The sequence below is a fragment of the Pagrus major genome, chromosome 20 (assembly GCF_040436345.1).
Source record: "Pagrus major chromosome 20, Pma_NU_1.0".
In the NCBI taxonomy this organism is placed as follows: Eukaryota; Metazoa; Chordata; class Actinopteri; order Spariformes; family Sparidae; genus Pagrus; species Pagrus major.
In genome coordinates this window covers 21,647,711-21,660,238 of record NC_133234.1, presented here as the reverse complement: position 1 = coordinate 21,660,238, position 12,528 = coordinate 21,647,711, and the positions used below count along the sequence as shown (strand labels likewise).

Below are 12,528 nucleotides of genomic sequence, written 5' to 3'. Positions count from 1 at the left end.
GAGTAGCACGACGGCAGCGAGCTGACTGAGAACAGAGGAAGATAGCACAACACAAAATTAACAAACACCAGGACCAGACGACTGTTTTGTGACGGCGAAATAAAAAAAAAAGAAAAGAAAGAAAATACAATCTGAAAATGTCTTTTTAATAACTTAGTCACTGCTCCTGTGGGATCTGAGTCCAGTGTCCGCTGGTTGGAATCCAGTTCAGTGCAGTCCAGCAGCACGAGCTCCCAGTTCTCACTGACGGCAAAACAAAAAGTGTGCGAGCGGAAAAAGCAACAGAATAATTTCTATGGCAGGCGAACATGAAAGAATATGGAGTGCTGTACATTCACGTCCAAAGTCACACAGATCCAAACTCAGCTTGGTCACGTGCATCTTTTGATCCACTAACCTCTCGTTTCATAAAGTCTGCAGTGTCCTTTACCCCCGTCCCCATCATCCATTTCCTCCTGAAACTCTGTATAATGTCCCTCCTGAGGTTTAGGAGACTGATGCAGCCTCTCTCTCTCGCTCTCTTTGCTCTCCAGCTCAGAAAGTGTTTCAGTGTACTCCAGTGATGTGGCAGAAAACGATGACGACGACAGCCGGGGTGGGGGGGGGGTTTCTCCCAAAGCACGTCTGTAGGACAAAGCTGGTCTCCTCTTTCATAGCGATGTGGACTGCTTGATGCTGTGAAAGCTGACCCGTGAAGGTGACGTGGGGATGGACATGGCCTGGGTCATCCTGGCTCGGATGGAGTGCTGCTCCTGCCATCGGTGGAACCGCTTCCTCACAGCTGACCGCACCTGTCAAACAAGGAGGACAGTTTAATGATCTGTGTGTTAACTAAGTCATGATTCATGTGCTTACTGATATACTGCCTCATATTGTTTCATGCCTAGTCGACACGTACGCGGGTGTTTTTGGATAGAAAAATAATTGTTTTTTGTTTTTCTCTGTTCATACAACACACCTGAAAACACACATCTCACTGCCATTCACGTACACTGGACAGGCAGATGCTGCTGTAAACAGGAAGCAGTTTGTTTACTCTGGTCGGTTGCGTAGTTACCGGAAAATACTGCGAATTCACAGAATCTTTCTGGGTAATATGTCAACAAAACATCGTCGGCAGTTGTTTTTGTCTCTTTTCCAGGATTGTAATATCAATGTCCGTTTGTGTCTTTCTGAACACAACGTTAAACAGATAAAGCTTGTGCACGTGTGGACAGGCCCTTTTTTTGAGAATCTTAAAATGCATTATATATGGATCCTAAAAGCCAACACTAACATAGAAGTATTTCAAAATAAAGGTACTGCTAACTCAGTAAGGTGTGCAAAGTGCCTAAGTTTAGTGTGTTTTAAAGTTCAGGTTAAAGTAACACAATATACACAAAATATATAGACAGAAAGTGAGATGGAACAACAAGAAACAATCTTAGAAAGAGATAATAGACAGACAGATCGATAATAAAAGTCAGTGTGTGTCTGGCTACGCCTGTGGAAACAGACCTTCCACCCTGAATTGCCACGGGAGGTTGTTGTTTGTGTTATCCTGGTTAAACTGATCTAAAATAAAGAAGTGCTGCAGTATTCATTCTCTTGGCAAACGTCTTGTTTTTGTCCACAACCCAAAGACATTCAGTTTACTGTCATAGAGGAGGAAAGAAACCAGAACATACCAACATTTATCAGAGAATTTGTTTTAAAGAAATGACTCGAAATGATTTATTTATTATTAAAATAGTTTTTTGCAGCTGAGGCAACTGTTTTGGTGTATTTAGTGTCATCTTATTGTGTTACCTTGAATGAAATTGTGGATTTCTGTGGTTTGAACATTGTTGGAAACATTTGGGATAAGGTAGATGAACAAATACACACACACACATATATATATATATATATATATATATATATATATATATATATATATATATATAGGTCATTTTAATGCAGAATTGTAAGTAAAAATAAGTAACTGTAACGACAGTATCTCATAATTTTTTTTAACATTTTTTAAATTAATGTAATTGTTTTATATTTTCTGCATTGTAAAACTGAGCTCCAATCATTTGATGTATTGTGTAAACATTAAATCTATAGTAACAACAAGCTATAAATCACTTTAATTATGATTTAAAAGGCTTCGTCCTCTCTACCATTCACAAAATCAATCGTCCCCTGTGTCCACCTCTGTGCATCCCCGCCTGCACTGATCACAATATACTTTCATCGAGCTTCAGCCTCAAATCTGATCCAGATAAAATACCGAACGTCATTTTAACACACTATAATAATATTTTTACTGCTCGGTTCATTAGTGCGCTAACCAGCGTTTTGTTTGGCTGCTGTCCTCCAGAGCAAAGTCAGATCATTTAATCCTCTGCATGTTCCACTGCTAAATGTTTTCCTCTCCTCTTGAATGTGACCCCGGGTATCCTCCGTTCATCTGTCTCATTTCTTCCCTCCTGCTTTTCTGCTTCTCTCAGCCTGCAACTAAACACTAAATCAATATCCTCTGTAAGCTACACATGCTGGTTAAGCCCCTTGTTGGAGCTACAACACGCCTCATGATGAGATATTCATTCATCATCCAGCCGGCGAACACAGTGTGGGACGGTCACCAAAGGGCAGCAGTCAGCTGATATTACATCCTCACGCTACTCAAGAAAATAACTGGCGAAGAAGTGATTACTGTGTCTTCAGACGTCAGCATCCGCGTTATGATTCAGCTGGCGAACCAGCCGGTTTGCTTGATGAACCTGAGGATCTAAAATAAACCTCATTACCACAATGAAAAAAGGTCAAGTGACACTATAATTATCCACATGTCTGCTTTCTGCCTCATTTGGCACCATTAGGATCAATTCAGTGACGTCAGGCCGTATTTCTCCGGTTTTAGCCAAAAGGGTAATGATCGAAACTTTGGCGAGCACGATGGAAGTTAATTTACGCTTTTGGGTAAAAAGCTGTCGTTAATGAGATAAAACCTTTAATGAAAAAAATCTATTTTCTCAAGCAGCTTCCTACTTTGATGGAGTCCAACACAAACACGAACTCCTCAGCCAGAGTTGGAGCAGTCCACGCTGGGGATGCACAATATGGATTTCTTCAGCCGATATGATACATTTTCATGCTTTTTCATGCACACCTGAGTGTAAGAAAGGCTAAGATGTAGTGAGCAAAGATATTCCACAGCTGTGATCAGATTTTATGGTTAACCTTGAAGACTTCTTCCCTCATGTTCTGTTCTTCTTGTAAAAAAAGTTCACACCAGTGACGACACGTGTGGCTCTTGTCTACGTTGCGTGGCTCTACACAGGTGCAGCAGTTTGCCGTTATGAGCGTGACATCAGCGTGTTTGTTGTTCTTCTTCTCTGTGTTTATTGGATGCTCACAAAACAACTTTAAAGGTGCATACCACCAATTACTGTGTGACGATGCCGCACTTGTCAAGTCAACAAAAGCAATTTGGCTTTGAATTATCTGCCGATAATCGATAATGTAAATTTTCCATTATTGGGTCGATAATTTATCTGTCCGATATATATCGTGCATCCCTGGCCCACACACTAGATACACAATGATCCCATGAATATTTATTATCTCCATGTGTGACGTTTTTGGAGCAGGCCCTTCTTCAGACATGAAACGAGTGCAGAGATCAACCTGACAAGTCCGGTAGTTAAAGCACCGCTGAGCTCTGAGCAAAGCTGAGGTTTATTCTTGATTCAAGAGGAGATCTGCTGTTAAAACCTAAAGCTCAGTGACGTCTTAGTAACATCTGCTTCGCCCCTCTTATCACTGTTTTGTTCTGTTTGTATGGTGTAAAAAAATGAAATAAGTGTTTACATTAGCACGCTTGTTAGCTGCGAGGAAAAACATCTGGTGTGATTGTGCAAAGAGCGGATGTGGATTACAGACAGGGTGGAGTGGAGGATTATGAGGTTTGGAGGAATTATATCATTTTTATTATTTCATTTGTGCAAGGAAGGAGCAACACTTTATACTTATTGGATGTAAAAATGTGTTCGTCTATGTGTGCATGTATCTCTGTCCGTCTCCCAAAACAGAAATCAAAGCATAAAACGTTAATAAACCCAGTCATACTAATGAAACTAATAAACCTACTACTACTCCTCGTAACATTAATAATAATAACGTCATGCATTAAACACAAGGGCTGCATTTCTGCATGCATGCATATTAATACATCGGTGCTATTCTGAGAGGGTTTCACCCCCCGATTCGTCCGTGGAGCCAAATTCGTGCTGACATTGTCATAAAGCGTAGAAAGTGATGTCACTTACGTCAGAACATGACAAGTCTTAATTGTGCCCTAAATATAAGTGCTCCGAGCTTCATCGCTCAATTCCCCGCAACGACACACAGCAACAGCCAACAAAAGGGAGAGTGGAAACGCCCGAAGAGAGGTATTAAAAATAATAATCTGAAGCGGGGGGGCAACAGAAAATGTTAGATCAATTAAGCGGATGCAAATGTGCTTACCTCACTGTTAAGGAAGCAGTAAAACACGGAGACAAAGAAGCCCTGTGTGAGAAGAGGAAGAGGAGGGAGGTGGAGAGAGGAACAAAACAACATCAGAGAGGAGGGCATTCAGAACATCACAACGCCCTGATCCTGTTTTAATCACACCGGTTACACTCATTCAATCATCTCTGGAGAGGAGCGCTGTGATGCCACTGAACACTCATTACAATTACTGAGCCTTTATATAAAAAAAAATACACCCACACAATGACATTATACTCTGCCTGTCTCTGAAAGCCTGCGTGCTGAATCATACCTGGAAGGACTCCAAAAACGAGTTGAAATATATGAAGACGATTTGGGAGATCTCGTCCTCCCCCGGGTTGACGAAGAACAGCATATAGGTGATCCCCAGGAGAGGAAGAAGAACCAGCGTGGCCTTCACGGCTTTCCTGCGGAGAAGATGAAGACACGGGTGATCACACAACCGTGACGGGAAAGACGATTGTCTACAGGCACCGGACAGAGAAAACACTCAACGGATAGAGTGTAAAACATGAATTATTGAGTGTGTGTACGCTGAAACGTTCCCTCTCTTGAGCCTCTCTCTGAATACATCAGGTGACGTTGAACGTACCTGTACTGGATCGTCTCTGATGTGGTGGAGGCTCGCAGTTTGGTCATGAGGATTCTCACGATGTTGAAGAGGAAGATGAAATTAATCTGTGGGAAATACAACACAGCAGCGCGAGGCTCTTTATAAAGACATTACAGTGTCTATTAATGTCAAATAAAGGCTGGTTTATGTTCAGGAGCCACTGGGTTTCAACTATGGAGGAACCCTCGCCTAGTAATAGCTCATATACAAACATTTAACAACATTTAGAAATAAAGAAACATGTCAAATAAGTAGAAAAATTACTGTTAAGATTTGTATGCTAACACAGACTTTGTTTTTCCCTTTTTTATTGTGCAAAACACAGAAAAAAACGTCCGGTGGTCACAGTTTCCGACCATCTGAGCACCGTGGACCCTATTTCAGAAAGACTTAGACAAATACTTTCCTGATCCCCCTTGAATTGTGTCATGAATCACCAGTGTGCCAGTGTTTTGTTTTCAGAATTGGGATTTTATTTGTTTTCATTTGTTTAATTTTCAGACACACTTTCGAATATATATGAAAACTGTGATTATAACCATATAAGCTCAAACACATGTTTAACCCAAAGCACACAAAGTGAGAAGCACAGGTCAAGGAAAACACTTTGGAAAACATTATTCGCTTCTTGCTGAGAGTTCGATGAGAGAATTGAAGCTAAGCTACGTTAGCTAACTTAGCTTAGCATAAAGACTGGAAACAAAGGGGAACAAGCTAGCGTGGCTCTGTCCAAAGGTAACAAACCTACCAACACCTTAAAACGACACCAATTAACCAGTGTACACACTTCAATTCATAGTTACAGGAGGGTTATGTGCTGAAATGTGAGTATTTCTCCATGATGGTATTATATTGTACTTGATTACAAAGATCCAGTTACTTCTTCCACCACTCTTCGTGGCAGCAGGATGGTGTACGTGGATTTCTGGACAACAGCATCAGGCTTTAGCTGTACAGATGATACGTGTTCAGTACGATCAAATCTTTGTCGGCTTTCCTCGGCCTCATCCTTCCGTAAATGCTCGAGGCAGTAAACTGTTTCTTGGCGATCCGAAGTGCTCCTTGAGAATATGTTCCCACAATGTGATGAATGAAAAAATCAATAGCCTAACTCGTGCAATAGGTGTGAATGATGTAACGTGGGAGCAAAAATAGCTGCAGGAATACTTTCCAGGGCCAGTCGACCTGACCTTGAGCTGAACAGATGCATGGCAGTCTTTCAAGAACCCTCCATTCTCCTGGTTCCTTAATAACCCCAAGTATTAGTGCTTACGTTAACATTTCTAATAACATCCTGTGGGCTATTTATTCGTTATAGCAGTACATCAGTTTTTTTACTGACATTAAAAGCCGGCGATTGGGAGGCATGGAAAGTTCACAGCCGCAGCACCCTGGCGGGAGATACCACAAATATTCTGATGACCGGACTATGATCCTGCAGGATCAAGTGCTAAGCACAGAGATAAAAGCCTGAGAGAACTCGCTATTGAAAGCAAGACTGCAGATTTTTTTTTTTTTTTGTGAAAGAGGCAAAGAGATATTTAAGGAGGCAGATGTGTGCTTTAGGGAAGAGTACGGCATGAGAGACAGAACATAAAGTGCCTCTTGGAGAGATGACTGTCTCAAACAAGAAGAGAAGATGAGGCGATGTGTTGTTTTTGACAAGGATGGGAAGGTCACATCACCACGGGAGAGCCAGCAGGGACGAAATAGTCCAAACTGAGCAGAAAAACGGGCAAATCGTCACAGCGAGAGGAGAGGTAGTGGTCAGAGTGTGAGGGCATGCATGTGGATAACGACTGAGGACAGTATTTTGGAAGCCAGGCCACGAGGGAGTTACTGTAGTCCAGACGAGAGATGACTAAAGCTTGTACAAGGAGCCGGGCTGACTCCCCTGACAATCTCCGAAAATCTGCAGGATCATCCACATGAGCCTGGCCGGAGGGCTGAGTGTCTACAACACATAGTCTGTTAGCAGGGTGAGGGAGAGTCACAAAAACAGCTAAAAGCTGAAGGATAGGTCTTACATGTGGATGATGTCTGGTAAAAGATGTTATAGCATCTTTCCCCTTTGCTGTTATTCAACATTTAGCTCCTGAACGTGGAGCTGGATGCTGATGAGGGGGATTTTCAATCAACCCTAAGAAAACGGAGCGGGAGATAGTTGTTTACATGATCCTGTTTAAATTGAAAACAACAGGAACATTCATTCTTTTTGCAACAGGAAGCTCAGACTTTCATCTTCCGTCTGATCATGTTGTAACTACGCGATGATGTCATTACGTCCTGTGACACGCGTTGTAAAACGTGGTGAAAGAGCTTTTAAAGATACTCAGAGAAATATCATCACAGTCAGCAAAAATACCAAAGTAGGCTCTGTTGGACCGTTTCTGCTGCAGAGTTTAAAGGGTTTACTGACGACACACAGCCTCACAATCGTGAACACCTGATGAAATAATGAAAACGTGATAATCCTCCCCTCGGGGTGTGGAACTGACCCCGTGTTAGAGATAACTCCTCACAAGACTGAGCACATGCTTGGATTTCATTCTTGTTTTTCAGCGAGGAATCCAAAAGATTCTCACGCCTCGCAGCACGTTATACTCGACAGGGGCTTCACATTTATCTTCGCTAACATGAAGAATGTGTTGCGGTTTCCAACATTTCACACCTGCCGGGCATTTTAAAGACATAATGAAGACTAATTGTCAGAGGAAGACATGTAAAACAGGCTCAGGGCTGAGTGCAGCTGAAGGACAAATTAAAAAATAAAAAGACTCTTACCACCAACACAAGAATCATGGGACCCTGGTAGATGTAGTCTGTGTACACGCCAGCTCGCTTCCCAAACCAGCACCTGCAATGTCAACAGAGGCAATCAGCCATGTTCGGCACTAACAGGCCGATGTATTTACGCTGTCACTCATCTTCTCCGGGAAGAATTCCCCTCCGAGTTCCCGACGTGTTGGAACTAATTTCCTAATTTGTGCTCATGAGTGTAAACACATTTTCCAGTCAGTAATTTTACTAGAATATAATTTATAGAGCGTAATTCAGTTCAGAGTTGAGTCCTGAAAATGCCAGTGTAATGAGACTTATTCAAATAAAAATGATCCGGTTGCAATAATTAGCAAGAAATTAGCGTCTCTGTCTTGAACCGAGAAGAATAAGGAACCTTCCTTGCTGCACTGGAAATTAAGAAAAATGAAGGTTGGTTATAAAATGCTTGAAATATGAATTAAAATAATATAATATAGGAATGAGCACGTATCTCATTATCTGTATCTGTTCGACCAGCTAAAATCAAAGTTCACATTTTTGCACATCCAGTTCCCTCGTCTCAAAGTCTGAGTTAGTTGAATTGATTTTCAGTTAAATGTCTGAAACAAGGTCTGTGGTTACCTCATGCTTTTCGACCATCTGAGCACTGTGTGCATTTGAATTGTGTCATGAATCACACATATGATGTTTGTCAGTTTAAAAGATAAGTTTCCAAGTCCAGAAAGTCTCAGTTTGTTGTAGTTTAAGTAAAATATCATCTAGTTTTGTGTTAAACCGCTCATTGAACTACATTGTCTCGCTCAACACCAACATGGCCGCCAACTCGGTTCAGAAAAGGTAATAAGAAAGATGAAAATCACAATAAATCTGTTCATATTGATGACTGCAGGTATGTGAAAGCTCTACAATGTTTAAGTTACAGGTTTTGGTGACCGTTGTTTGTCTCTCTCCGTTCACTACCAGACAAAGTTTTCCTGAAATAATGTTAGGGCCGTGACTTCGCCCCCGAGTGCAGGATGAGTCATCGACATTTTGATTTTCCAGGAAGTTACAAACTCTAAAATACCTAAAACACTGTTTTTTTTTTTGCCTCTGTTGGGCCTGATACTGGTGAATAGTCGAGTGATCTCGACTTCATGGGAACTTTAACATACAACTGTGCACACTGGCTTTAAACAGACTGAATGCACGTGAAAAAAACTACACCGCACTTAAATGTTAATTAAAACCTTGAATGTCAACGTAATGAATGAAGCGTTGAAGTGTTCAGCGCAGCTCTTATCAGTTCAATGTCATCTCTTTGTGGCATTTATTCCCAAAAACAAAGAGAACAGAATATCACCAGCCTTGTCCTTTAAGGACTTAAACTAGAGACTTGATCAGAGTGAGAAAATGTTTTCCACCTTTCTCACAGCTCTCTAAACGCTTGCATCAATCAAGCACCGAGCACTCCCAATCAGAGAGAAACTGGCTGCAGGGTTCACGTGTAATTAAGAATAGTGTACAATGCAAATGTGATTAAAGCAGGTTATTAATAGACATCCATCTCTTTAATGCAATACAGTTTGACTTTGCCCTCGTCCTTTTATTACACACCGACTGTTCGTCGACTATCTCAGAAGGATCTCAACATCACAAAGGCCTTACTTCTCATTGTCGTAGTACAGCTTCCCAATGGCCCACGCCACGATGATAGGGAACGGTATACCTGAAGGAAAAGAAGACAGTGACAAAGTGATTCTTCTTTCATCTCTCTCCGCTATTCAGATCACAAATTATCCCTCCAGGGATTGCTGCAATATGAAATCCTTGTCTTTTTTTTTTTTCCCTCAGCGTTGCACCAGCGCCTGCCAAACGCTGTCAAGAGCAATTGTTGCTGGTGCTCCGTGATCCGCAGATGCGAGCCAGGACTTGTCACCATCTGAATCTTCCTTTGTGAATGAATGAAAAGCTGGACTCTCCGGGTTGACGATGATGCAGAGTGAGCGTCTGGCTTACTGACTTAAAGGGGCTATAATAAGGCGGACAAACAGCCATTACTTACATCTAGATGACACTAACAGAAGCATGAAGACGCTGCCAGCTGCCGCGTCACACGTGCACGTCTCATGTCTCCGGACAGTTTCCACATCATTAGTGATATTCTGTCATCAGTGTAATGAAAAAAAACCTCAGGAAAATCTCGGCTCACAGCTCCGGATTACTTGAAAAATGTAATTTGTCTTCTTGTTTTCATGTCTTGTCCATACCGCCCTGCATTAATAATATCTCTGCTCTTGAAGCCCGAGTCAAAGCTAAGCGAAGCAAATAAAATCTGATCTTATTTATTTTTTTCACGGCCCTTCTTCTGAAATGTGCTGCCATCTCCTCTTCACACGGAGGCTTCACGCCGCCCTGGGGGAAATGTAATCCAGCTGGCACAATACACCTAATCTCAGCAGCACATAGTTTAGTTTGACAGTGTGAAACGGGGTGTTAGTGAACTCCACACCAATACATTTCCCAGCTGCCACATGAAATCCTGCTATCTCCATCAAGTCAACGGCTCCCATTGTTGGGTTGAATTTGAATCTGACCTCCGGTTTGTTCTGCCGAGATGAAATGCACCCAAAGTGACTGCGGTTAAACGAACAGCTTAACAGTTTAGGAAAATACAATTATTTGCTTTCTAATCTCTATAAACACATATCTGCATATGAATGCAGAATCTGGAAGCAAGGCGCCAGATTTAGATATCGGAAGTGTTCTGGTTTCCGTTTCCGTCACTTTTAAAGCGGACTTTGGTTCCTGGCAGGTGGACGGTGGGTGTGGAGAGCAAAAGAGGTGAAACACATCGGCCTCAAATGCAACAGCGGAACCAGAACTTGGATTCATCTTTCGTCTGATGATGATTTAGCTTTTACAAAAATGTATCAAATCCAACTTCATTTCCGCTTCTCAAGCTGATATTTGGACTGTGAACGGTGACCGGAGCCCAGGAGAAACGGAGAAACAGCTAACCTGGCGCATAGGTCCCCGTAAAACCGCATTTTTTGAACCACATCCAAGGTTTTTCATCCAGCTGTACAGCTTTGTTTTTTTTTTACTCACACCAGCCGATGCAGATGAACATCCACTTGCGCAGCTTGTCGGTGGAGTAGGTGAGGACGATGGCGGTGTGGAGGTAGCAGCCCTCGCCAAACATCCAGAAGAAGTTGGTGGAGTGGAAATAGTTGAAGGAGGCGGTGACGAGACGACACCAAACCTACCAAATGAATTCTCCTGGTTAACATTTTATAGTTCCTCAAAAATACAGTATTTCTTCAAGTTGTCATCATTTAATCAGGAAGATTTATAGCTTTATACTTGAATGCTGCACACACACCGGCAATAACTTATTACGAGGGCTCACATAATTGTGGCCTTCAGAGTCATCAGATCTGAAACCAACTGAACATCTATGTGAGATTTTGGAGCGACATGTCAGATTCTGATATGCTCTTCTTTCCTTTCAAAAGAGTTAACAGATCTGTAGAAAGTGTGACGAGCAGTATTCAAAGTCTTCTGGAGGCTCACAGCACCTTAAAAATCACATTACTGCACTTTTTTCTTGCTTTAATTTGACGCCTATTATCCGAAGTTCATGATAGCAGAAGTCGTGACTTCTCAGCTGCTGCACCATCCTTGAAGACACCAAAGAGGAAGAATTTTGCAAACTTTTTAACAGAGAGAAAGTGCTTCAAATGTGTCGCCTGTCATGCTTCAGAAGTCCAATGCATTACAGCTGATTAATGATTTCTTTCAGTGAAGGATGATCAGTTTTATTCAGGTTTGATCACAAAAGCAGGACATTAGAAACCATTTACAGGATAAAGGCTTTTATCTATACACGGAACAGGTGGGGCTTAAACCTGAAGTTGCAATTCTTCATAAACTTTAATAAATAAACATCAGTCAGCTCCCCAACGAGGATTTTCTTTCATCACGTGTACGAAATATCGACACATTTTACTCCGGCCAGTCCTCGTCAGAAAAAATGAATATATAGGTTGACTGTGAAAGCAGCTTATTACAACCCATATTTACGTTTCTTGAAAAGCAGCGACCTCTAGTGGCTGTAGTACTTATTACAGCAGCAAAGGAGGACGTCAGGCAAAGCGGTATAAAGAGCGCCAAAGTCTGAATACAGAGGAGGACGGAGGTGGATAGTTGGGCCAAACATGCACAGGACTTTTACCCAGGAGGCCGTGTTGGCGTCTGGTGTGAAAGAAAACGTCATAGGTGAGTACTTTTAACCGACTAACATCGTTAATTTACATTACATATCTTACGTAACTCAAGTTGTACGTGTAACGTAGTTGTTTTAACCCAAACCGCAATATTTTCCTAAACCTAACCAAGTAGTTTTCTTGCGTAAACCCAATCAACTGAGCCACGACGAAGGTCCGGTTTGCCTGTTTGTGGAAAGGTGATAGATATTGTTTTGGGAGTCAACGGCACTCGACCTATTTAGTTGTTTAGGTATGAGAATGTTTTGTTTTATTCAGACTTTTACTTGAAAATGACATTATCTGTACCATATAGTCCTTTCAACCGAGTAATCCCCCCTGAGCCCGAGTGGATACATTCACTGT

General features: G+C 41.8%; 1 protein-coding gene across 1 annotated transcript in view; it reads right to left on the bottom strand.

Annotated features, from left to right (window-relative positions):
• The window catches only part of LOC141015602 (corticotropin-releasing factor receptor 1-like), a 65,351-nt gene continuing 52,823 nt past the window's right edge, over nt 1-12,528 (bottom strand). Inside the window, exons 8-14 of the mRNA XM_073489733.1 lie at nt 11,006-11,159; nt 9,563-9,623; nt 7,919-7,991; nt 5,114-5,199; nt 4,793-4,928; nt 4,495-4,536; nt 1-791 (exon numbers count right to left, since the gene is read on the bottom strand). Coding sequence (XP_073345834.1) covers nt 651-791; nt 4,495-4,536; nt 4,793-4,928; nt 5,114-5,199; nt 7,919-7,991; nt 9,563-9,623; nt 11,006-11,159 — 693 coding nt within the window. The 3' untranslated portion in view covers nt 1-650. The remainder of the gene's footprint in view (nt 792-4,494; nt 4,537-4,792; nt 4,929-5,113; nt 5,200-7,918; nt 7,992-9,562; nt 9,624-11,005; nt 11,160-12,528) is intronic.